This window comes from Limanda limanda, chromosome 13, assembly GCF_963576545.1.
Source record: "Limanda limanda chromosome 13, fLimLim1.1, whole genome shotgun sequence".
Taxonomy (NCBI): Eukaryota; Metazoa; Chordata; class Actinopteri; order Pleuronectiformes; family Pleuronectidae; genus Limanda; species Limanda limanda.
In genome coordinates this window covers 17,554,997-17,579,695 of record NC_083648.1, presented here as the reverse complement: position 1 = coordinate 17,579,695, position 24,699 = coordinate 17,554,997, and the positions used below count along the sequence as shown (strand labels likewise).

General features: G+C 44.1%; 1 protein-coding gene across 1 annotated transcript; it reads left to right on the top strand.

Annotated features, from left to right (window-relative positions):
* The first annotated feature begins 229 nt into the window (after positions 1–229).
* On the top strand, positions 230–21,261 carry hs2st1a (heparan sulfate 2-O-sulfotransferase 1a). The gene is made up of 8 exons (XM_061084297.1): positions 230–397; positions 544–723; positions 16,331–16,587; positions 16,727–16,812; positions 17,059–17,197; positions 17,710–17,807; positions 18,964–19,121; positions 20,399–21,261. The coding sequence occupies exons 2-8, from the start codon at positions 600–602 to the stop codon at positions 20,620–20,622; spliced, it is 1,086 nt and encodes a 361-aa protein (XP_060940280.1). The 5' UTR covers positions 230–397; positions 544–599; the 3' UTR covers positions 20,623–21,261.
* Positions 21,262–24,699: the final 3,438 nt, after the last annotated feature.

Genomic DNA, 24,699 nt, shown 5'->3' with positions numbered 1-24,699 from the left:
GAACGCTGGCACATGCGGAGGTCGACTTGTCGGTCCTGGCTGTAGAGGGAACAGCGACACCTGCCGGCTGTGTTCGGGAGCGTTTGTCGAACGGGTCCAATCGGCGTTGAACAGGCAGTGAGCAGGCAGCCAATAGGAAGGCTCTGCCTCCTGGTGGACTGCTCGCCCGTCCAATGGGCGGAGCGGTAGTAGCCGTGTGTCCGTGCGGCGATCACACTGGATGGGACAGTGCAGCTCTACATGGGGGACACAGGCGACAGCGGCTGGTACCACCGCTCCGACACCCGGGGGGCTCGAACCCGCGCTCTGGACACATCCGTGGGGCTGCACGACGCTCCGCCCGCGGGGATCCACCTGATCGAAGAACCGAGCCGAGCATGAACACTTCACATCTGAGGTAACCAGGCGATTTGAGTCACAGACACTGGGAGATCCACACACACACAGAGGGAAAGAGAGAAAGAGAGAGAGAGGGCCATGCACACACACTCAGCCGCTTTGTAATCACCGTCTTCCTACGTGTGTGTGTGTGTGTGTTTTCAGTGTCTCCTCCTCCTCCTCCGGGCATGGACTGACCCAATCCCTCTCCGGATGATTTGATGGGGCTGCTCAGAGTCATGATGCCGCCCAAGTTGCAGCTGCTGGCGCTGCTGGCGTTCGCAGTGGCCATTATCTTCCTGGAGAACCAGATCCAGAAGCTGGAGGAGTCCCGGGGAAAGCTCGGTAAGTGCGTGGCGAACCCCCCACTCCGGTCATAAGCCTCCCCGCATCCAGACAGGAGCACACCGCAGAGGGTGTCAGATCTCTGGTCCCCACCCCCCCTCCCACCACCCCCGTTGTTGTGCACTTGGGTCAATAGTAAGAGGCAGTGTGCAGAGAGAAGCAGCTCCTCATCCACCACACACATGCATCATCGTGTTGATCAGAGACAATGGCACACACACACAGACACACACACACACACACACACACATGGGCATGACATGTGGGAGCTGCGGTTCTGAACTTTGCACGACCGTGAGGAGACTGAGATATTCCCAGTTATTAAATACATACAGACAGCATCTGCCTCTCTCGTCCCTGAGCTGTGCAAGGCAGTGGGAGATTGAGGAGGTGCTGCTGTCTCCAGGCTGCGGGGGAGTGTTCCTGTATTGTGTGTGGGTGACTTATTTTCAGACAGAAACAAAGGATTTTCTGGATGAAACGCAGGTTCATGTCCACCGGAGGTTTCTAAAGCCCAGTGTGATCTCATCAGGTGTCTTGGTTTCCTCATAGATGGATGGATGCATAGATACTTGTTTGATCATGAGGAAAATTTGGTAATCAAAATCTCCAGCTGAGATTGAGGAATATTTTGCATTTTTGCTTTAAAAATGACTTGAACCGTTAACTGAACCACCGAACAGGTTCAGCTTGCAAATGAAATGAGCTCATTTAGAAATGTATAAGATTCAGTGGAGCAGGGTCAGGGGGGTGGTGATTCTTGAGTTGGTCTCTAAGGTGGGAGGGTCGGTGGAGAGTACATTGCAGTAGAAAGCACCTTTTTTCTTAATTTTCAGTAGTATCCTCTCTCCTGTGGGATGGGGACACCATGCTGCTGCAAATCCCCTTCTGCCCCTTTCCCAAACTCTTTCCTCTGGTGGAAACGTGGCCGATGCTATGTGTTCAAATATCGTCGCTGAGCTCCCATCAGGGGCTCAGTCCCAATAAAGATCTGGGACATTGCAGGATTATCTCCCCGGTGCCTCCACCACGGTGGGGATTTTTTTTTAAGGAACAGCAAAGTGAAGCAGGGCACCCTGAGGGTGCAGCCCTTGCACCGCAGGGGTCCACACACCACCCCCTGTTTGACTTTATGAGAGTGAGAGACTGTCTGTAAAGAGAGGACAGCTGATAGTTTGAGATGGTAAAACAGGAAAAGCACAGGTGGTGATTAATAACATGAACAATGGCTGCAGTAAATTCCATTTAGGTGAAGCAGTCCCAGGGTCCTGCAGTTATGTGCACTGGTCCACTCACATGGTTTACAGGGAATCATCAGTGCAGAAAATGACTTGTGGACTATTTTGATTATCAAGTAATTGTTCTCGTAAATTTACAGGTAAATATATTTGCTTCTTATCTTCCTCTTCCATGGAAGTAAATATTTGAAAACATATTCCGGGACTGTTGGTTGCACCGGAAAAGGAATTTAAATGCCAGCCTAACTTGCTAAATTTGTATTTTCTTACTATTTTTTGACATTGTGTGGACAAATTGAAAAATCATTGGTTTAAAACCATCAATCCTGTGGCTTGTAGATGGGCGATCAATAGACGGACTTTGTCTGATGGCTCAGACCTGAGGCTGTGTTGTGTCCAGAGCAGTTTGTGAATAAAATGATGAACAGTCGTCTTAATTGAATAAAGTTTCCCTGCTGAGTTCTCATGTGTTGGAACAGTCTGGAGTCCTGAGTGTATAGATGGCTATATTGGCCTGTGACATGGTTTACTGCTGCTTTAAAGGGCTATACTTTACACTCAGTAAAAAACCCAAACTGTGCACACACCCACCCACACACACACACACAAAGAAAGAGAACCTGAGAGGCCTTTCCCCCGACTGCCCACCACCACGAGAATCTGTTGACTTGGCAGAAAGCGCCGTGATGGATGGATGACCGGGCCGAGCAGACGTCTGTATACTGGAGCTCTGAATTATGTGCTGCATAGCCAAATAGTTGTGACTGAGGCTTTCACAGGCACGATGCTGACAGGCAGCCGCAGGGCTGGTCACATAACCAGGTGTACGCCTGCTGCAGGTCCATCTGGGCCACAATAAACAATCAGCATGTCGACCACAGATGGTGTCCACTCTCCAAAACAAGATATCTAGAATAACTCTGATGTAAAAAATGAGGAGAACCACTTATAGGAGATGCAGTTTGATGCGTCACTTTCCTCTATCATGTTTTCACATGTTCACAATTCACTTCACGTGAGCTGAAAGGACCAGGGTGGCACACCTTCTCCTCCTCAGTGTGGGATCCCTATTGCCCGACACGCAGGTTGAATTATTTCCCCCCATTAGGCACCTCCCACAGTGCAGACAAGCTGTGATTTGCTTCCAAGCTAATCGTCATCCCAAGGTTTCACTGAGAAGTCGCCTGCATTACAATCATGCAGTGATGCAGCTGTGTGTCCTGCTGGGGGCCTAATCCATTATTCTGACAGTATTTCTCTCCGGCTGCTCACCGGCACTGCTGCCGGCTGGGTCAACAGTAATGTAGTCTGCGGAGGAACGGGAGGATGGATGGAAATGAAGTTCTGTTAATAAAGGGCCAGGAACAGGGGATTCAAGGCCACTTTTCCTGTCAGGGCTGCCATTAACTCGCCCTCTCTCTCAGTTCTGGTAATTTCAGAACCTCACCTTGAAGAATCTCATGCTACTTTATAATAAATTCAGAGAATTGACAATCCAGCATAATGCTTCGCTGACATCGAACATGAGACAATCGCCTGTCATAGAGCAGCAGCAGCAATTAGATCTTCTTAACCGGTTGAGAAAATTAGATCTGTTGGTTAAACGTGAAGTCACCACAGATGTTAAAACAGGACTGGACAGTTGAAAACAATTATCACATCAAAGGAAAAGCCTGTCTCTTTAAACTTGTACAAAAAGATCAACATCATGTTAAATATCTATCTTCTTTGTGTGCAGATTAATTTGATACTGATTCTTTTTTATGTACAAAGCTTATAGAAATCTCCCCTCTCCAACACTGCTATTGCACTTTATCATATTTATCATATAAATCAGTTCTGGTCTCACTAACCCTTTAAATTACAGTTTTTATAACATAATGCCATTAGAAAATGTTGTAAATCCCTCAAGAAGAGGCTCAATAAAAGAGAGAAGTCAAAGCTTGAGGAGATGAACAACAGAGATGAACAGATACCAGCGCCCTCTCTCACTGGTGGTTTGTTGTTTCTAGTTATTTCCTGTCTGACAGCACATTTATTACATAACCCAGTGCATCACTATTTGTATAACACCTGTCCTTGCTACCTGCTTTTATAGATTCAAGCTATGCTGAAATTATTTCCTCAGGGAGAAACCTTACTTTCATTTGAGGGGTCTCAGCTTTTCTGATCCTGTAAAAACCATGCGAAATAAATCTCGTACTAATAGAGTTTGGTAAATTTTCCAATTACTTTTCAGAGAACATTTAAAATTGTTTGCCTGGAATCAGGCCGACCAGCTACAAGATTAATCGTGACCGTAAAACATTTGATTCGGAACAAAAATGTATTATTGGAAAACGGAGAAAAAAAAGGTTCAAAACTCTACGTAATTATATTAAGAGTGAAGGAACTAGGACTTCCCATACACCACTGCAAATTATCCTTTTCTAATGTCTCCCAGCAATCCTCTTCTTGAATTTAACCTTGTAGTGATTTTCACCGTCTTAGTTGTTTGATTTTTTAGATTGTGGGTAGTGTCGGATTTCCCCCTGACATCGCAAATGAAACATGCCTATATCAAATGGGCTCGTGGCTTCCACAGGAGCAGTAACATTGTTTCATAATCTCGTAGCTTCTGGTAAGTCGACCCTGGACGGTTTACATATAACATATTATGGCTGATCATCAAAATACCCATTCAGAAAGGGAATTGTGGCTTTTTACTTCCTGAACCTCGCTGTTGAGCTCTATAGACGGCCGGTTATCCTCGACAGGAGTGCTGGTTTATAGAGAGCAGTGTAAATAGACACGTTGCTTATAAAAGCGTCACCTTGTGGCCCTTTGCAACAGGAGAAAACGACCTCTTCACCTTTTTCCCCCCCCTGCTGACCATGTGAGGGCTGCGTGTCGCCCAGCAGGACTCGCATTCAGAGACTTTCCCCCCCCCCTCTCGGCAACATCGTCTTTTAATCTGCTGGCAGTAATTCAGGCTGATTAAAGGAATTCAATTTCCATCTGTTGCACGGTGATATTTAGTTCCAGACACATGCTGTCCTGTGATGAGCTCTGAAAGAGGAAAGGTAGAGATGCTGTTGAATGCAGAAGAAGAAAGAGATGCATGTGCTTTGCAGTGTTGACTGAGCTGACCCAAGGATTCATTTATTACCTCACCACAGGCCTGCGTTTTTCAATTTGATTTAAATTGTCATGCCAGACACTCGCCGCCTCGAGTCTGCCAGTCTCGCTGCCGTCAATGGACCTCGGGATCTGGTCCGGAATTTGCTCTTGAAAGGAAATCCATCAGCCATCGCCACGTGTGGACATTTGCCCACTTGATACCTTGGAGCTTCCCCCGATGCTGCTCAGACCCCTACTGCACATCCTTCATCATGTCTCCAAAGAGGCCTGAGCTGCAGCTGTGTATGAATTTGTACTTTATCGTTGGTCCAAGCATCTACCTGGTCTCTTTAGCTGCTTTCAGACATGCAGAGCCTCCTTATTCTCTCTGGAGGAGGTGCATGTGTGAACACAAAAGTCCAAGTGAGAGGCTCCGGATTATCTGCAGACTTTCTTCGCCTGCCACCGTACTAGAAAGTCAGGAGAAGGGGACCCCCCCCTCACAGGATTCACAGTGCGTGAGTGAGTTTGAGGTTGATGATGCTTCTAACACATGACAGATGCAAAAATGGAAAAACAAATATCTCCCGGTGACACACACAAAGAAAATGCCGACGAAGATGTGAAGAGAGTTTGTGGTAATAAGAGCTGACGCCGGTGTCATGGTGCTGTAAACATCATCACTTGATCTGCTCCACCTCTCGCCTGAATAACAAGGAGGATTTGATGCTGCTGTGACGCATCTGTGCACGAAACCTCCTGCGGTGTCTGAGGGTGAAGTCCGTACTCAATTCTCCGGATTTAGCCGCATGTCTGAAAACAACTTTTGAGTCATGTCTATTTGTCAAGTGAGTGTCAACTGCTGTCTGTGACTGCGGCTGCAGCACCAAATGGTGGCTTTCCTTTCAAGGTAATTGGTGACACATTGGAAGCACTCAACTTAACCGAAGTCTATTTCTTTCCAACTGCACATCTCAACCTCCTGGAGTGAGAACTCCAGCGTTTTCCTCTTCTCGTTGTAGTTCTCTTTTCCTATCTGTTGACACCGTTCTCAGATTCACTCTGAACTCTTTTAACTTCCCCAAGGAACATAAAGGGTGCATGAGTCATTTGCTTTCACTCCGCACGTTGGCATCTGCTAATGTGAGCAGCCGGTAGCGTCTACCGCCTGGACCAGTCCCTCTCCGAAACATGCCATTTGAGTGGCTAATGAAGGGGAGCCCACTGCGGAGATGGGCGTAGGTGTTGGGGAAGGGATTTGCGGTGTGTGGTGGGAAGGCAGTATGCTAATGGTCATACAGGGCTTTGAGTGTGTTGTTAGAAACAGGCTCTTGATTTGGACTGAGAATTTATGGCCCTGGACACAAACTTTGTCTGACATGTTCCTGCAGAGGTGGCAACTGGAGCCAGCTATGCACATTTGCTGCTGTAGCAGGATGACAGACGGGCTAATCAGGGTGTTATGGAGGGTTTCACACCCCGGATGTAATTGGAGGATGTTCTAGAAGAACACCCAGCTCCGAAATCCTCTCAGCTAATCTCTATAAACAGATTCTTCATGTGCATATGTTAAATCTATGGGCAGGGGGTCAAAATTTTGGGGCTGGAGGCTTTCTTGTTTCCGTTTCCAGTTGGAGAAGACTGAATTGGTGGGGGAGCTCTGGACAGCTCATGATATATTTGGTTATTGATAAATCACAAGCAGGTAAAAAAACTGTCCTGCAGATCTAGCTCTGAGTGCTGGGCCTATGTGACTTTTCATACCTGCACTTTAAGAAAAAGATAAATAGTGTGTCATTCTCCAAGCTCCATTTTAATGATCACACAAGCAACACCCTCAAGTTTAAACTCTCTGGGACTCACACGTCGCCATTCCTGCTTAAAGGCAGTGGGTTTTTGACTCGTAGTGCGGTTTTTGGTTTTAAATACGCGACAGCAGGTGTCTTTCCATAGTGCTAACTCCGCTCTGCAGAATTACACGTCTCAGCAGAAATAGCAGGGTTTCTGCTTTCTCTCCCCGCACCGCTCGGCTCCTCCCACTGACAGTGGCTGATAAACCTCTGTCGGGATAATCAGTTAAAATGACAGTGCCCTCATCCAGCTCCTTCCGGATCAATTGTTGTAAACAGCTTCTTTATTTGTGTGCACAGTCTCCTTTGTGATATCCAAATCCTTCTTGTATTCTCACTAACCCCATTGGATGAGCGCCTGAAAGGAGAATATCCGCCGCTGGCTTTCGGAAATGAGGTGCTAGAGAAAGGAGGAGGAAACGTGGGGGGAGGAGGGGACGTTAGAGGAGAAGTAAAGAAATTAAAGAGATGATTTAATTTTCATGCCGACACAGAAATACTTAAATCCCCGGCTGGTTAAAATCATATGCTCCTATACAGGAGGGAAAAAAACGGGAATGAGGAGAGCACGCCTGTAGCGATTTTACAACCAATTTCATCAGTGCACAGAGGGATAAAGAAAGGAGGAAGAGCGCCTGCCCTCTTCCTCCTTTCTTTCAGCCCCTGGTTCAACTTTGGCTCCTGTTCCTCGTAGAGTTGGCTTAAAACTGCCTAGACCTCGTTTTCCTGTAACATGGTGAGCGTCGGTGCCCTCAGGGATGAACTCTTAACATGGGGATCCTACACTGTTATCAGCCAGGCCTCTACATCTCTTCTATCCATGTCTGTGCTTCTCTTTCTTTCTTTCTTTCTATTCTATTCTTTGGTTTCTCCCTCTCTTTCTTCGGTGCAATGAATAGTGTGAGCAGCATTGCCAGATCGCCTGAAATTCGGCCTGTCGTTAATTAGACAGAATACAAATGGGTTCATTGCAAACACCTGTGTGTGTGTAAGTGTGTGTGCGTGTGTGCATGTGTGCATATGTGTACGTGCATGCACCTCATTAAAGAGGGATCTGGGTTGCTGAATATTCAGCTCCCACGCTCAGACTGTCTCCTGCTGAGTGTGGATCAGTAGATCTGCATTTTCTTTCTGTGGCGTTCATGTTTGTTTCATCAAACGCTTTCCATCGACCTCTGCTCTGTCAGTAATACTACACAACAGATTGATAGATCAAACAGTTTTTTTTATATTTGACTTGAAGTTACAGTATTTATCAGGTTTCCCACCGTTCTTCCTCCGGAGACACACAAGGTTTTATACAGCTGTTATTCACATACTGTTTATGCAGTAGTCATCCCTAAAAACCTGTTAAAAGACTTAAATGGGAAAACAGATTAAATATCCTTTAATATTGCTGTGGTTGTGATGTAGATCAAACATATCTTTATCACCTCAGAGTCTCTCTGCTCTGGATTATTTGTGGCGAGAGAATAACCGACACGTTTTTATGACAAAATCAATTTGAAACGGGTTCGTTCTGACAGCCCCACGTGACCTTACACACAGAGGAATCATCCAAATTCATCCCACGGAGTGATGCTTCATCCATACATCCATTATACTGCTTATCCTTTGAGGTTTGCTGGGGGGGTAGGAGCCAATCCAAGCAGACATTGGGTGAGAGGCAGCATACACCCTGGACTGGTCGCCAGGGTAATGCAGAGACCAACAATCATTCACACTCTCATTCACACCGATGAACATGCAAACGCAGAAAGGCCCCAGTCAGCCATCATGTTCGAACTATGGACTGTTTATAAAGATGGACGACATGACTGATTCCCAAAAGTGAAGCCAAAGTGTTGTCATCGCCTTGATGGCGGGCAGCAGTAATTGTCATAACCTCCTCTGTTTGTTGATGGATGTCTCGGATGGCAATTTTCTGTCCAGACTCGACCAGGCCGGAGAGAAAATTGCCTGAGCCAAACCTGATAGGCATTCAGTTGTTTTTTTTCGTACCTGACCCCAGCCCGATGTGGTCACAGATAACTGGCATGTGTAGAAAAAAAAAAAGAGTAGATAGTCCAGCCCATTTGGTCGATGCCTGACCCAAGCCCAAATTTCATTCCAATATGTTTGTCCTGCCTGACAAAACATCCAGTCGTTCGTATCCAGGATATTTTATTTCATTTCAGGGAGGAAGGGGACACGTGTCGAACATCTTTATTTATAGTCTGTGGTTCAAACCCAGAACCTTCTTGCTGGAAAAGTGCAAACCACTGTACCACCATGCCGCCCCAATTAAGCACTTACAGATTTTAACCTGGAAAACTCAGTATCGACTAAGAACGATTCTATATTGAAATTAGAGTATCTGGAGAGTAAAATTGGGCCTGTTCATCCTACAGAGTGCAACATCCTCGCCGTATAGAGAGCCTGCAGATGACAAATATAATACAGATGAAAGAAAAGAACAAGGAGATGAAGGAGCCTGATAATCCTGCAGGGACGACGAGAAGTGATAAGTTGAGCAGAGTGGAGATGCCCCCCCCCCCTCCACACACTTATCATTAAACGTATGAATAGCTGTCGTCTGCTCTGTCTAATAGAGTGTGGAGTTTTCCCCGGACTCCCATACATGCATTATTAATTATCTGTTACAGGGCCCAGAGACACAGAGTGAGAGCCAACATCAGATATCTGGGCTGTAACTTGCAACCAGATCTGCACTATTACACAAACATGGTTGTGGGGATGCGATGAGCAGAAGTGAGTCATATTTCCTGGTGGATCCATATGCATCCAGCTACTGTTTCACTTCACTCTCACAGATTTCGACTGCAGCATTTTCCAGGCTGTGACAGCGACGGACACTTTCTCCTGCTCTGATTTCTCGTCCTCCTTCTTCTTCTTCTTCTTCACGACCAGACTTGTGCAGATATTTCCCCCCCTCGTTTGAAGTGCAAAATGCCTCCTGAAAAGCTAATTCCCACCGCTTAGTCATTGACAATCTGTGCCAAGATGAGATCTGTTCCAATCAAACGCCTCCCCTCCCCCTCCCCTCCGCAACCTGTCAGACACGCCTTTACTTAACAAGGCAGGGGAATGATGGGATCTGCCATCTGTGTAAATTGTGCCATAATCTCGTCTGACTGGCTGTTTTTGAGGAAGCAGACAGGACGTAGTTCCCTTTTTTTACTCTCTCTCTCTCTGTGTTTCTTCCAGACATTATTGCTCACCTGTCAAACGGCACTCGCACAAAAGACACATTATGGGAGAAAGTGTCAGCTTGAACCATGATGATCATCACCTTCATCTACCCCTGATTGTTATCATTAGCACAGAGACGTGGCTTGCATTTAGATTTAGAAGGGGAATTATAAATGGGCTGCGTGTGGCTGGATCTTACTGTACTCTAACAGCTTGTATTTTATCTGTAGTTCATGAACTCCTGAAAGCAAAAAGCTGCACCAGCCACAGCTGTGGCTGACACACTTTCTGAGTCTCTTCTCCAAAAAAAGATCTCGTGTTAACCTTCTCTATGTGACGCTCAATTGAGTAATTCTGGTCCCAAGACCCGTACCCCCAACCACTTAAGCACTTTAAATTGTCTGCTCTGCGTTGCCCTGGTAAGCACTGACAGACAAGTTTTGTCTTCTCCTTATAACTGAGGAATGCTTTGTCGGCATTCTCGGACAAAAACACACTTGTTGTCAACTTGTTTCTCTGTCAAGGAGGAAAAAAATGATTTCCAGGCTTGAGGATGTCATTCGCGTGGAAATCCAGCTCATGACCTTAACAACATGCCTTCCCCCCCCTCAGTACTTTCCTCACCTTCCTACCTCCTCTCCGCACCTTATTGTAAAAACACACCTCCAATGAAAAACTCTTTATGATTTATGGAGCCTAGCAAAGCAGCCCGACATTTTACTTTCTCTAATTCACCTCACCGGGTGCATCTGTTGATTTGAATTTTAACGGTGGAGCCTTTTGTTGCTCGTGTCTGACTTTGATACAGCACTGTTCCCCATGAGCTTGTCCCCCTTTTTATGATAAATTTAAAGGAGAAAACAAATAGAAGCTATTTACATATTACCGCAGACATTTTTTAATGCTCCTGTTCTGTGCTGTTTGTTAGAGTCGCTTTATTCAGGTGGATTAACACAAGGAGCCAATTTCCGTGAATTAGAAAATTTAATTAATTGGTCTCTTAAAAGGTCTAAGAAACAATTATTTTTAATTATTGTTTTATCCAATTTCCTTGATGTATGTTAGTGTCTCAAAATGCTGTGAAAACTCCGATAGGATAATCTGATGTCTTCATATTCTACATGTCTTAATTCCATTTTCTTTTTACTTATTCAGAGTATGACCTTACTCTGGTTAATGGTAATCAGAAAATGTTGTTCAAATGGCAGTGTCTAATTCAGAATATTCCCTGAATATAGTTAATATCAGAATATTGGTTTCCATTTAAACATCTCTAATGTCCCAGTTTACAATATTATTATACAGAGGAAAGAGCAATGTTCTCAGATGTAAGAAGCTGGAAATGTATGTTTGGACCCGGTGTCAAAAACTGGTTTTAAGTGTTTATTGGAGTCTACTGGGGAAAGTATTGGCACCGGTGCTGATCATAGTGAGCGGATCTGGTGTCTGCCACTTGGATAAATCAATTTTAAATACAGTTTGATGAAGAATAATCTTCTGCACAAATGTCTGATGAGAGATGAATTTGTAGTCTGTGTTCGCAGTGATGAAGTAATTGATTCAGTTGATGAGCCTCAGTTGTCAGCACTTGAACATATGATTTGACCACAACACAGATCTGTCGACAGAGAAGCACAATGGATACATCTCAGTATTCTACCATAAGGGAGGGAGAAGATTACTAGTGTGGGTCGTAACAAAACCACTATTATTTCCTTAAGAATGGAGACTGACTCAGGGTTCATCTTAACCCAAAGCCAGAGACAGGATGGTGACTCCTTGCACAAAATCTAACATCTAATATAATGCTTTTCACTTATTCCTTCTTCTCAAACACAGTATTAAAAGTATTTAAATATGTATTAGCCGCTTATTCCCTGACACAGTTTCCTCGACAATGTCTATTTGAAATTCAGTCCTTCCACTAGTTGCATCCCTCAGTATTTTTCGTTGTCACAACATTCCCAGGCCTCCCTTATGACTGATATAAGTTATCGAAATAAGCATCAGAAGAGAAAAAGTTAGATTGGTGCTCAGTTATACATATTAAAAAGTGTTAAAGTGGCTAGGTGGTGTTATTCTGGCTTTTAGGATACATGTTAATAATGATTAATGATAATAATGAAGCTGCTGTGTATCGCCAGATGTGTCAGAGTCAAAGTTAAATATGTGAAGACAAGTTTTAAACTTTTACCCCAGGCCCCAGGTTAACACTGCCTTGCTCCAGCTCTTCTAAACGCTCCTCATCACTTCCCATCTGAACTCAGACCTGTCTGGTCCTCGTCCCCCTCTTCTTCCTCTTCCTCCTCTCCCTCCAGTCCCCCACCCTCTCCCCCCTCTTTCTCCCAGCTGTACTGGGGTTTGAATGAGACCTTTCATTGAGCGTCAATGTCACACTTGTGTGTCAAAGCCAGTGGGAAAAAATGCCTCAGCTAAAGCCATGCTTTAGCTGAGGCATTCTCCCACTCCCCCTTTCAAAAAAATGACTCACCTCAACAATTGCACTTTGGCTCAAATCAAATGTGTTTCCATCTTCCTCTTGAACAAGTGCAAATGGGAAATACTGCACGCAGCTGGAAAGTGCATGAATGTCTACTGAAAAGTTTAAGGAGAGTTGCCTTCTATCTGAATTTTTCTTTTTTACACTGAGCTTGTTTGAAAGCTCCGAAAAGGTTTTTAAATGTACCAGACACCTTCAGAGTCACGTCATGAAAGCGCTCTAGTTCATCTGTCTCCTTCCTCAGTTCTCTGCAGCTGCCGGCAGCGCTTAAAAGATTCCTCTCACAGGATGTTTCCTCTTCCTTGTCATCACCTAAATGACCATGTTAATGCAAGTTCTGCTCTGTGTAGTCTGGCCCTGAACTTCCCATCAGCCCGACTTTCATCCGTTTCCTCCGATGATCCACTCTCAGATAAACTGATCCAAAGACTGAATTAGAATAATTAGAAATGTGATGGCGTACAGTCCATACAAATGTTCGGTAAGTGCTGCAGTGGTCACGTCACTGTCCGCCTTTGGAAACTTGGCACAGCAAAACAGCGAGCGTCCAAGCCTTTATAGAGAGGAGAGGCAGAAGCGGCATACAAACTCGATTTTTATACAGCAGCAACCTAGATCTCCTCCCTGTCATCCTTCATTGATTTTGCAATCCAGTGGCATCCAAGCAGAACCATACAAGCCGTACACCTCAGTCTGCCGCTGATAGCCAATCTCTATTATCCACCTAGGCCAAGGCTGTGGTTCGAGGGGCTAGCCCTCTCGGGGGGAAGCCGAGAGAAAGGCGAGAGCTCCTACTGGCGGATCGGAGCAATGATGGATTTATGAGCTGCTTGGAAAACGGATCATCTTCCCCCCCCCCCTCGCTTTTATTATCCCATCTGATCTGACGTGATGGCAATAATACACGACGGCCTGACACATTTTGCAGATCTGGCAGTGAAATATGACTGATGATTTCAAATGCTTGCGTCTAATCAGCCGCGAAATTGCCTCAGTAAATATGTTGAACTACCAGTGCTCTGTCTTCCTGCTGTCTCTCACTCTGAATGGAACTCGGAGTAATAGGCTTGTAGTTGTCACAATGTTTAAGACCCGTGTTGGCTTCACGGTTCATAATTAGCTTTTAATGCACAGAGACAGCTAGAGGGGAGAAAACCGACGGAAATGAGGAATGAAAAGAGGCTTGTTGTGTGGCCATAGTAATTCGGGCTTTTGTTCTCTAATTAAATGACCTCATAAGGGAGCGCTAGCTTAAGTTTGTATGTGTGGCGCCCTCTGATATGGAGGTTTGTGCCAAGAGTGTTCAGTGCCGCAATGAATAGGGCGTCCCCTACAAAGCCCAAGAAGCCCTCTCTGTGCCCGCTCGGCCTCCTTGTTGGTTGTTGGAAATTTGGCACGTATCACCATGTCTTTAACAAGTGGTTTCTGGGCCCCTTCGCATAGTTCAGGACGATGTCGTTAAGGACACGGTCGCCCCCCCGGTCTTTTCTCACTCCCTCCCACCTCTTTGAAAAGAAATTGAAAGACTGGCAGTCCTCTTTGAAAGCTGCCCGCACTAAAGATTGCTTATTGTGTTTATGCCACAGTAAAACAGAAGAAATACATGATGTTTGGTGCTATATAGATGTTGGCTTTACACACTACTAGACAAAGTGAGAGAGTGGTTTTTATTTGTGTCCCTTAATATACAATGTAATATTAAAATCACTCATAGTAGAACCCTATTAATTGAGGTTTAATGGTAGATCTCTATTTCCAGAACTGGCAGAAAATGTCCTTTTCGCTCACAGTGAGAAGAACCTGATTGAGGGTCTTTAAGAGCCTGTTCTAAACACACCTGCCGCTACATACCAGTCCAAAGGCACCTCGTATTTATGACCTGCATTGTCACGGGTTGCAGTCTGCTCTATCATCTCGTCTGCCACTGTACTCCATCACAAAAATAATCCTAAAAGGACATTTGAGCTCAGGCGATTAAGTTCCAACATAGCAAGCCAACTGTTATCGCTGTTGTTGTTGGCGAATGCATGCTTCGGATGGACGCGCGAAGGCATGTCTCCATTACGGTTGTCCTGCATGCTGACAGCCTGCGCTTATTACAGCCACATGGCACGTCTCCACGCCATCAGTCCCGAGCAGCAGGCGCGAGCGTGGGGAAGCGGCAGGGCCCGGTGCGTAACCAGATCCAGCTTTGATGACTGGAACATTAACAGCTGCTCAGGAGAGTGTAAGAGAGGGGGGTGGAGGGGAGAAGAGAGTACTTCTGTGAGAGTGTTGTTGTGTGTATGCCCCGTGTTCGCACAAATGAAAGGGAAGGCGGCAGAATCACAGATGACATCTTAATTGGCCTGTGGTGCCAAATGCCAGGCTCTAAATCCAGGCCAGGCCAGGCCAGGCCAGGCCAGGCCAGGCTGAAACAGTGTCTCAGGAGCCTGGCAGGGCTTTCAGCAGGGCTTTAGGAGCCCGCTGGCTTCACTGAGAGCTCCCACGGGTATTAGGTGCTCTAGTGTTGTGCTGCCTCCCGACTTCACTCTCTCTCTCTCTTTCTCTCTCTCTCTTCTCTCTTCTCTCCATCCTTCCTGTGGAGCGCTCTGAGGCATTGTCAACGCCAGTCAATCTGAGGCAAATTCAGACGACGAAAAAGCCAGAGGGTGACAAAAGGCTGGGGCGTCTTTGTGTTTGAATCTATTCTTCACACTGAGGCATTGAGGTCTGGCGCTCTCTGCAGCTTCAAGCAGCGTTTGGATTGAGATGCCCCCCCCCCCACCACCACCGCTAACACAGCCCTCCGCCCTCCTCATTTATAGCGTATTGAAGGAAATGCCCCTCTGATTCGATCAAATAACTGTTGCCTTCTAACTACCGACCTCTACGCCCCGAGCCTGTCACCTCTCACTCTTCACCTTCTCGCCCCTTTGACACGTGATTCTTTTCCCCAAGAGGAGCAGAAAACCAGGTTAGATTATAAATCATCCCGCATAATATCTGGAGGCACAGAAGACGTGAACTCGCCCACTTGATGGTGCATTTGATTCAAGACGCTCCACTCTGTAGTCAGAACAAGGAGAAGCAAAGTAAAGTTTGGGGGCTGATATTAAATCTGAATCTGATTAGCGAACGATAGATGTGGTACCACGGCGTGAAATAGGCTGCTCGCGAGATGATTAACTAATATTCCTGTTTGACATTATTCTTTATCTTGGATGTGAAGCGGGAAAAGAGTTTTGGCTTTCCGCTCTTCAAAATAGAGATGAAATGTACATCGATTTATAATGAAGTTACAGTCGAGTCTCTCATGGCGGCGTTTCCTCTGACAAGGACGAAATGATAGGAGTCAAGGTCTAAGTGGATAAGAGTTTTCGTAGCAGGTTTCAAATATGCAGCAGAGTGCTACTTGAACACAGTTATGAGACATGTTAAACATTGACCAGCATATAAACTTAAATCGAGGGATGTAAAAGGTGGACAGGGCCGTGCTCAACCTTTGAAACCCCCTGTGTTTAACTTTCTTGCCATTCTTCTTCCGTTTAATATAAGTATGTAATGTTTTATTCCCTTATTCTCCAGGGAGGTCAGAGGTCATATTCAGCACTCCTGGAGCTGGTTGGCACCCAACTCCCTGAAGGACGTTTCAGCTCCCTCTTCTTTATCACAGCCAACTCTCTTAAAGACCTTGTGCCGTTTGTCCTGAACTCACCCGTTTCTGATTTCCTGTTGTCCCCTTCCAGAGCGAGCCATCGCAAGACACGAGGTACGAGAGATCGAGCAGCGGCACACGCAGGACAACCTGCGGGAGCGGGACTCGTCGGCCTCGTCGCAATCAGTCGTCAACGAAGACGATTTGGTCATCATCTACAACCGCGTGCCCAAGACGGCCAGCACCTCCTTCACCAACATCGCCTACGACCTGTGCGGGAAGAACCACTACCACGTGCTGCACATCAACACCACCAAGAACAACCCGGTCATGTCCATACAGGACCAGGTCAGAGCGATTTCTAGCTCTTGCAGACTTCTTTTTACAAGATGAAAATGAATCCCCCCCCCCCCCATGTTGATCTCAATTATTTTCACTATTTGATAAATTGTTTGTATTGAATTATGGTTATTTTTCATTTGTCCAGGTACGGTTTGTAAAGAATGTGACTGAATGGAGGGAAATGAAACCGGCCTTCTACCACGGACATGTCTCCTTCCTGGACTTCACCAAGTAAAGACATATTTATTAAACATGTTTATACTTTAAATGGCTTTGTGCAGTTGACTCCATCTTGTGGTCATTTAATGCTCTTCACTTACACGTTGTAGTGTTAGGATCAGAGTGCAGGAGTGGGTTTAACATTGCTGTTACTGAAAGTCAGATTGTTTCAATATTTACAGCAATTTATTTGAATTATTATTAAACCTGCTACTGTGTGTTGATTGTTTTTTTCTCACCTAATCACGTTGATTTCAGGTTTGGGGTGAAGAGGAAGCCGATCTATATAAACGTGATCCGGGACCCCATTGAAAGGCTGGTGTCCTATTATTACTTCTTACGTTTTGGGGACGACTACCGCCCCGGCCTGAGACGCAGGAAACAAGGAGACAAGAAGGTCAAAACCCAAAAATAATCATTTTCTTGGATTGTGTCTTTAAACACGAGCGGTGCCCATGTGAGCAGTGAAACTTGATATTATGAGATCCCTTCTTAAAAAGCTGTCAATGTAACCGATGCGGGACAAAACCTACTGTCTGTTTTATGTCTTCAAATATTGACACAAAGATGGAATTTCTCACTCAAGCACTGAAACTGAAGAAGAGGCTCCCTTGATATGAATAACACAGAATACTGGAGGCACATCTTGGCTCCAAGTAAACTTTGGAATACTTAGTTTCTACAAAACGAGGATTGTAGATCTGGTTCCCCATCTCAGCAAAGATAGATAGAAGAGTCCAGAAAGAGAGGATCTCAATAAGAACATTATTCCAGCAAGCAAAACCCTTATCAGTGCTCACAAAGGAAACCCGTCAATTTTATTCAGACAGCCTTGAATCTTTGACCCTTTATTTAATTCTACAATTTCATGTTTTCTTCAAATGCTCATGCACTGCCTTTACCTTTCAGACATTTGATGAATGTGTATCGGCCGGCGGCTCAGACTGTGCCCCCGAGAAGCTCTGGCTCCAGATTCCTTTTTTCTGCGGCCACTACTCTGAATGCTGGTGCGTACTGAAACACCTCACACTTATTCACATGCACACAGCGTGTTGAACAGGCAAATTACAACCAGGCACATTACATTTCTTTTATTGACATTTTAATTAAAGAAGGAAACCTTGATCCATCTTCACTCATGTTTCTTCCTATGTTTAAAGGGTAAGTCTTGGGATATTTCAACCCAAACCAACAATGAATAGATCCTTGTATTTTCTATGTAACCAAGGCCTGAAATCAGTAACTTATAACTCCGTACCAACAGCTCATTAAACTAAAAAAGAAATGTACAGTATAAACCACACTGTTGCGCTGGCTGACTTAGTGCATGAGTCAAGGATTCACTTGATATATTTCACATAGTTTTCTTGTAATATTCCCGTAAGATGTACATTTTGAATGTAATCATACATGGATGAATATGTCTTTCGTGATTAGGTTATTTCAGCCCTTTTTCAGGCTCATTCACTCAGTTGAGCTGTAAAACAGGAATCTAGTTGAGCTGTGGAGTCATACAGTTTCATGTCTAGTTGCATATCGTGGAAGTTTCAATGGATTTGTCCTGCTTGTGACTTGGACTGAGCAATACAACAATAATGATTATTAATTATTGCCTTCAGGCAGTTAAAACAGGCGGAATTCTGTATTAGTTTTGTTTCACAGTGTGCCGCGTTATATCTCTTACTCATCTTCTATCCCTTCTGCTTCACATCCTCTCAAGGTCTCTGATATCTCTTGGCCATGATCTGTTCTCTCTAGATGCTGATCTGTATCAATCTCTCCCTCCCTGCCTTTACTCATCCCTCTCACTCTCCTTCACGTCTCCCCGACTCTGCCCTCCGTCTTTTAACCAGGCGCCCTTCCGAAGCAGGGGACTGACAGATAGTTCTGAGTGTAAAGTACCTTGAAAACATTGAATAAATACTGAAGACACTGGATAAAGGGGCTCCCAGTACCCTAATGCTTTGCCAAAAAGTTACTTTATAGGTTTACATAATCCCCTTCCTCCCTTATTTCCTGATCATGATCACACCTGCCACCTCCTTTCTCGGTCCTCTGCTCCTCTCTAGAGCCATTCCTTCCCTCCATTTCTGCTCTTTCAATGTGTTGTGAGCAGAAAACCAAGAAAGACAGCGGTTTACAACGTCCATTGTCTCTTTGCAGGAACGTGGGCAGCCAGTGGGCTCTGGAGCAGGCGAAATACAACCTGGTGAACGAGTACATGCTGGTCGGCGTGACGGAGGAGCTGGAGGACTTCGTCATGATGCTGGAGGCTGCGCTGCCACGCTTCTTCAGAGGAGCCACTGACCTGTACAAAACAGGTGCCATGTCCGCTAAATGGATATAAACTAGTTATTCTGCTTCCCCTCGTTAATATTGTAAAAGCAGCAAGGCAACATAATGACTCACTCACTTGGAAAAGTGTGTGTGTGTGTGTCTGTGTGTGTTAATTGCTCCACGGAGGATTGAATTGTGATCGATACGCAGTCATCCCTCTCTCTGATTAGGATACAGATTAGTCACAGCGAGTGCAGCCGGGATGAATAATGAATAAAAAGAAGAATTAAATCCTGACTAATATACGCAGATGCACTATGACTCATCTACAAGATTCATAAACTTTAGCAGCAGATGAGTTCAAAGGCTCAGATTAATCTGGTGGTTTTTTTTATGAATCTGAGAACTGAATTTCAGAAGTAAAGAATGCTTTTTCTTAACCCCTCCAAAAAAACAAGAGGAAAAAGAAATTAGAACTCTAATCTTCGTAGTCGGACTTGTACCTTTGCAGGGGCTTGGTTGATGTTTACCGATTACTTATTTATTAGCAGGGTTGTCAGGTTGCTGAGTGTTCTCTCACTGCAAGTTTTAAGAGATGCTCTTGCCTTTTTAATTTGAAGATAAATCTGAAGAGACATAAATACACTGTGGACCCCATCAGACAGGATTTATGTAGTGGATTTTATTCCCCTACATACATGAGTGGATATCTGTCATTTCTACTCTTCTATATATAATTCTATGCCTCCTGCAGCACCAGCAGCATCATTGGTGGAAAAATACAAAAATGGAGACATCATTTTTTAAATGAAAAAAACAATACTACTGTGTTTTCAGTAGCATCACCTACAGCATTTTTTTTTTATTAATGTGACAGAGTCTGTATTATTCTTTTAAACCGAGTATACAATAGGAACAGTGAATGGTATAGAAGTCTGTTGCATTATGAAATAAGCTGCTCTCAGCAGGTTCTTTACTTTCAGTATATTTAAAAGCAAGTACTTACTTACTGTAACTCAAGTAGGTAAGTTATTGTGGTATTCGTACTTTTACTTATGAACATGTGGTAAGTTTATTTTAGGATGCTACAATGACAGTTCCTTGTTGTTGATTTATATCAGTAGACCGAATAACTTCCATAATTAATTGATCAGGGCTGTAAAGAATCAATAAATGTCAAGGTTTTCTGTGAAAAGTGTCAGTGACATTTCTTACAATATATAATATAATAATGAAATGCAATTATAATATCCTCAGTAAAATGATCATCTGTGCTTATACATGATTATAAACCTTTAACCTCCTTCTCTCCTCATCACAGGAAAGAAATCCCACCTGAGGAAGACCAGCGAAAAGAAGCCGCCCACGAGGGAGTCCATCGCCAAGCTGCAGCAGTCGGCCATCTGGAAGATGGAGAACGAGTTCTATGAGTTTGCACTGGAGCAGTTCCAGTTTGTCCGGGCACATGCTGTCAGAGAAAAGGACGGGGAGCTCTACCTGCTGGCACAAAACTTCTTCTATGAGAAAATCTACCCCAAAAACTAAGAGACATACGTCAACCAGAGGATCTAAGGAGAAGGACGGATTCTTTGTGCAGACTCAGATGTTCGGTCTGGGACTAAAGAGAAGAAGGAAAGGGAGAGTGAGTGTAACAGACTACTGATGAGTAATGTGGCTGGTTTGTGTGTGACTGAGCTGCAGGAGCAGGCTGCCTGTGACGCAGCGATCGGACAGCTCTGTTTTTTCACATCTGTGCCAGCAAACTGGAGGAAGAGCTTGCGTCTCATCAGCAGGTGGAGTTCCCAGAAGCCCGCGGGCCTCCAATCCCTTTCACTTCCATGTCAAAGGTCATCCAAGCAGAGGGGCCACCGCTGGCACGTGGTCGGGGGGACGTTTTCGCGCTCAGCTGATCGGATGTCGACTCTGTTTGGCTTCACCGCTCAGATCCCGACAAACATTTTCATTGGCTCTGTTGTGTTTAGTTGTATTTTAACACTTTACTATGGTCGTCTTTTGTATGTAAAGACATTTTTCAAGGTGAAACTTCATTGTCATGCCTCACCACCACCACTACTAACTTAAAGAGATTTTCAGTGTAAGAAACTGACTTCTGTGCTGTATTATTGGACTTGAATGAGAACTTTTGAGGTTTTTATGAAATAAAAATCCTGTGACCATGGACTACTCATTGAGGCAAGTGTGTGTGTTTTGTTAGATAACTCTTGTGTTGTCACTATTTGCCCAGAGCCTTTTCCTGGGCTACGTGGAAGCTTTTCACTGGATATTATTGATGTGTGTAAGAACACAAAGTTGGAGATGCTGCTGCTGTAAATATTTACTACAGATTCATTTCCAAGTTGAACGCTCACGCTACTATATTTAACCTTTCTTTTCTTACTTCAAATACCTTATTCAAGGTAACATTTAGGCATATTATCAGTTTGTAAATATCTCTCGGCTCCTTTGTTTCACTTTTTGTTTGCATTTCATTCAGTTTTTTCATTTTATTGTAAAACCAGAACAAGCATGGTTGTCCACCAATATAATTCTATGCTGCTTTAAAGATTAGTTATTATGGAAAATATACTTTTTTACTTTCTTGCCAAGAGTGCGATGCAAAGTTCTCATATCAGTCTTGATAAGCATTAACTCTTTAGCTGAGCTAACGGCCTGCAGCATTAATACCTACACCAAGGAGGTTAAGTTTCACTTCTGTCCATATGTTTGTTTGGCTGTTAGTTAGCAGCATTACACCGAAACATCATTCCACGAATAATGTGGTATGGGTCTGAGAAGAACCCATAAAATGTTGGTGCATAGAACAATCTTTGTTGATGAAAGAACATCAAACGCATTAAGAAACTCGTGTTTACAAGTGTATGAAATTTGGGACAGCTTGATTGAATTTAAGGGGACTTTTGGGCCCTGGCGGAGGAATTCGCTCTACTCTGTGCCACTCTATACTGTAGTGTATAAACCAAATATCAATTTCTCCCAAAATGTCCAACTATTCCTTTAAATCTGTAATTTTGTCCTAGCAGTTGTCCACAATAGGAGTTGGCAAGGTTGGTTATAACTTGCTTTTGAAGTTTTCATCTCATTTTTTTGTAAGGTTGAGTTTATCTTTATTTTTATCCATAACAATGGAAAAAGTCACCTGTCTGATCATTAATGTTGAATGGTGTGAAGGCAGAAGTATTTGTTCAAGTGGAGGAGCTGCTCTGACTTTCACACCACAGTATTTTCACAAACCAATAAACATATCCTCAGTTTCCTCTGAGAACATGCTGTAGATTAAACTGTAGTTTATTGCTTAGTTGTGTGCCTTCTCTTTGCCCAATTCTACTTGTGTTGCAGCTTTGTTTGATGGAACATAAAAAAAAACATGGCTGCCATGGCTGTTGTCATCCATTGATTGCCAAACAAATATACAGAAATTTCTAAAAAAACCATCTGTCACAGTAGCGTGTGTGTTTCCTAACTCAATGCAAATGTTTGTGCATCATCACCATCACCAGGTAGAAGGGAGCTGGGAATGGTAAAGTCAGATAAAACTGTTTCGGTGAAAATTAAAGCTGGATTATTTCAGCGCTGGCATCCTGCAGAGGGAGATAAAGAGCTGCCAGGTCCTGCTACCTCTGACTGAGTGAGGCTGTTTATCCATTTCCACATCCTTTCCTCTCTGCATCCTCCCACAGCATCTCTGCACTGTTTGATAAAGTGATTACAGAGCCATGTGTGTATGACTTCATATAAAAGATCAAAATGTTTTCACATATTTTAGCCACTCTAAAACATATATTATCAACATGTTCTCCTGTTGTGGTCGTCCCTATGCTGCTCCTGAGGAAGATAAATGGAAGAATACAGTGGGGTGAAGTGAGAGTAGTCACCAGAGGCCAGAGAAAGTTTATATGAGTCAGTGGTGCCACTCTGTGTTACTTATCACTGCCCTCACATAATCCCTGGACAGCCTCATCCCCATTCATCTCAAAACAGTTTTCCACTTACAGCTTCCTGGTTTTGGCCCTCTGACCCAGTTAAACATGGAGGGATTCACTACCTCTCCTCTGGATCCTCAGTTACAGGCCTCCCTTTTAAAGTCTCACATTAAGGTTTAGGACTGAGCATTAACCCCTCTGAGGCCTTTTATGAGGTAATAACAGGGAAACATCCAACATGGCTGCTACAGAAAACTGTCTGAACAGCCACAACTCCACATTTAAAAATCTCAGCATACTTTACATCTCTAGGAGGTTATTTATAAATATGTGGCTTCCATTATATATTTATGTAAATAACTCTTATTCCGTAAGGTAGAATGTCATGAGCTAGTAAACTGCCCAAAATGTTTTCGCAGCCCAACTGGCATCCACCCTCTGAATGTGTAGAACTACCTGGGAACCAATTCTATGATACTTTTATAGTATCAAAGTACTTCTTCAGTAAACACCCACTCCTGTGGATCCATTGAATGTGTGTGGGGTTGTTAAGCCTCAGATCTGGTTAAATTCTGCTAAACCTCACATGACCCAATACTCAGTTTTTTTTTCTTCACTTGGATGTTTGACCTTGACTGTGCGCAATGATGAATGTGCTGAGTTTGACACTTTCACATTCATCTGCTGCAGGGTTCTTTGGTTGTCCGCTCAACGTGTTCACTGTGTTTGTGAAGTGGATGGTGTCACATCACAGATCATTTGAAAGCCACTTGTGATTCAATATAAGGTAATTAATCAGCCACAAAATGTTCACTGAATAGTATTTTTATTTGTGTTAAAACATGCCATCAAGGAGTTTAGTGTGTCTATTGTGGGTAATCATATACCCACAGATCAATATAGTGTTTACTCAACTGAAATAGAACAGGGAAAAGAGAAAGATAACACCGATGTGAATGTCTCTGATAAAGTCAGATATTAACAGATCATCTCCATGACTTCTTCCCACACCACTACACCCATCCAGTACAGGCTGTGAATGTTGTTGAGAGACTGCACTGATCTACATTTGAAACTCAGCACCATTACATCTTGTCTAAACCACCTGTCCCCTGTCAGTCTCTGGAGGACATCACCTTGGGGACAGAAAAAACAAAGTGGTTCTCCTCATGGATTTTGACACGAGCACATAATTCATTCATGTTTCTCACTAAGGCCTCTGCGACTCTCAAGTGGACAAAGCCCGGTTTAGGAATGTGGAGCTACTGTTGTCGTGCACACCGATAAATATCCGAGACATGTCCTTGTGGGTTATGTAACGCAGCAGTAAGTCTTCTGACTGAGATGTGACATGTTGTGCACCGGTCCCACTGGAGAAGTGTTTGCCTTCATTACACAGCTCCTCCCTCACGATCTGCCTGGATTGGCCACTCCAAGTACACTCTTTTATTCAGAGTGGCAGCGTAATGTGTTTGCTCTGCAGCTCTGGTTGTCAACACTTTTTCACAGCATCTGCATGATGGTTTTGATTTGAATAACCCTCTCTAATACAGCTTAATGACCATTAGGCTACTAAATTGTTGAGCTTCTTCCTGGGGTGTACCTTCCACCAAGTAACTACAAGTTCAATTCAACTCAACTTGTGGTTCATTTGGGTTTTTCTACTTTATGCTACTTTATA

Bases quoted from the DNA above. Each gene is read 5' to 3' on its own strand.
- hs2st1a (XM_061084297.1), top strand. From the start codon at position 600: ATGGGGCTGCTCAGAGTCATGATGCCGCCCAAGTTGCAGCTGCTGGCG. The intron at 16,813-17,058 runs GTAAAGACATAT...CGTTGATTTCAG, and splicing joins TCCTTCCTGGACTTCACCAA to GTTTGGGGTGAAGAGGAAGC. The intron at 19,122-20,398 runs GTGCCATGTCCG...TCCTCATCACAG, and splicing joins CACTGACCTGTACAAAACAG to GAAAGAAATCCCACCTGAGG.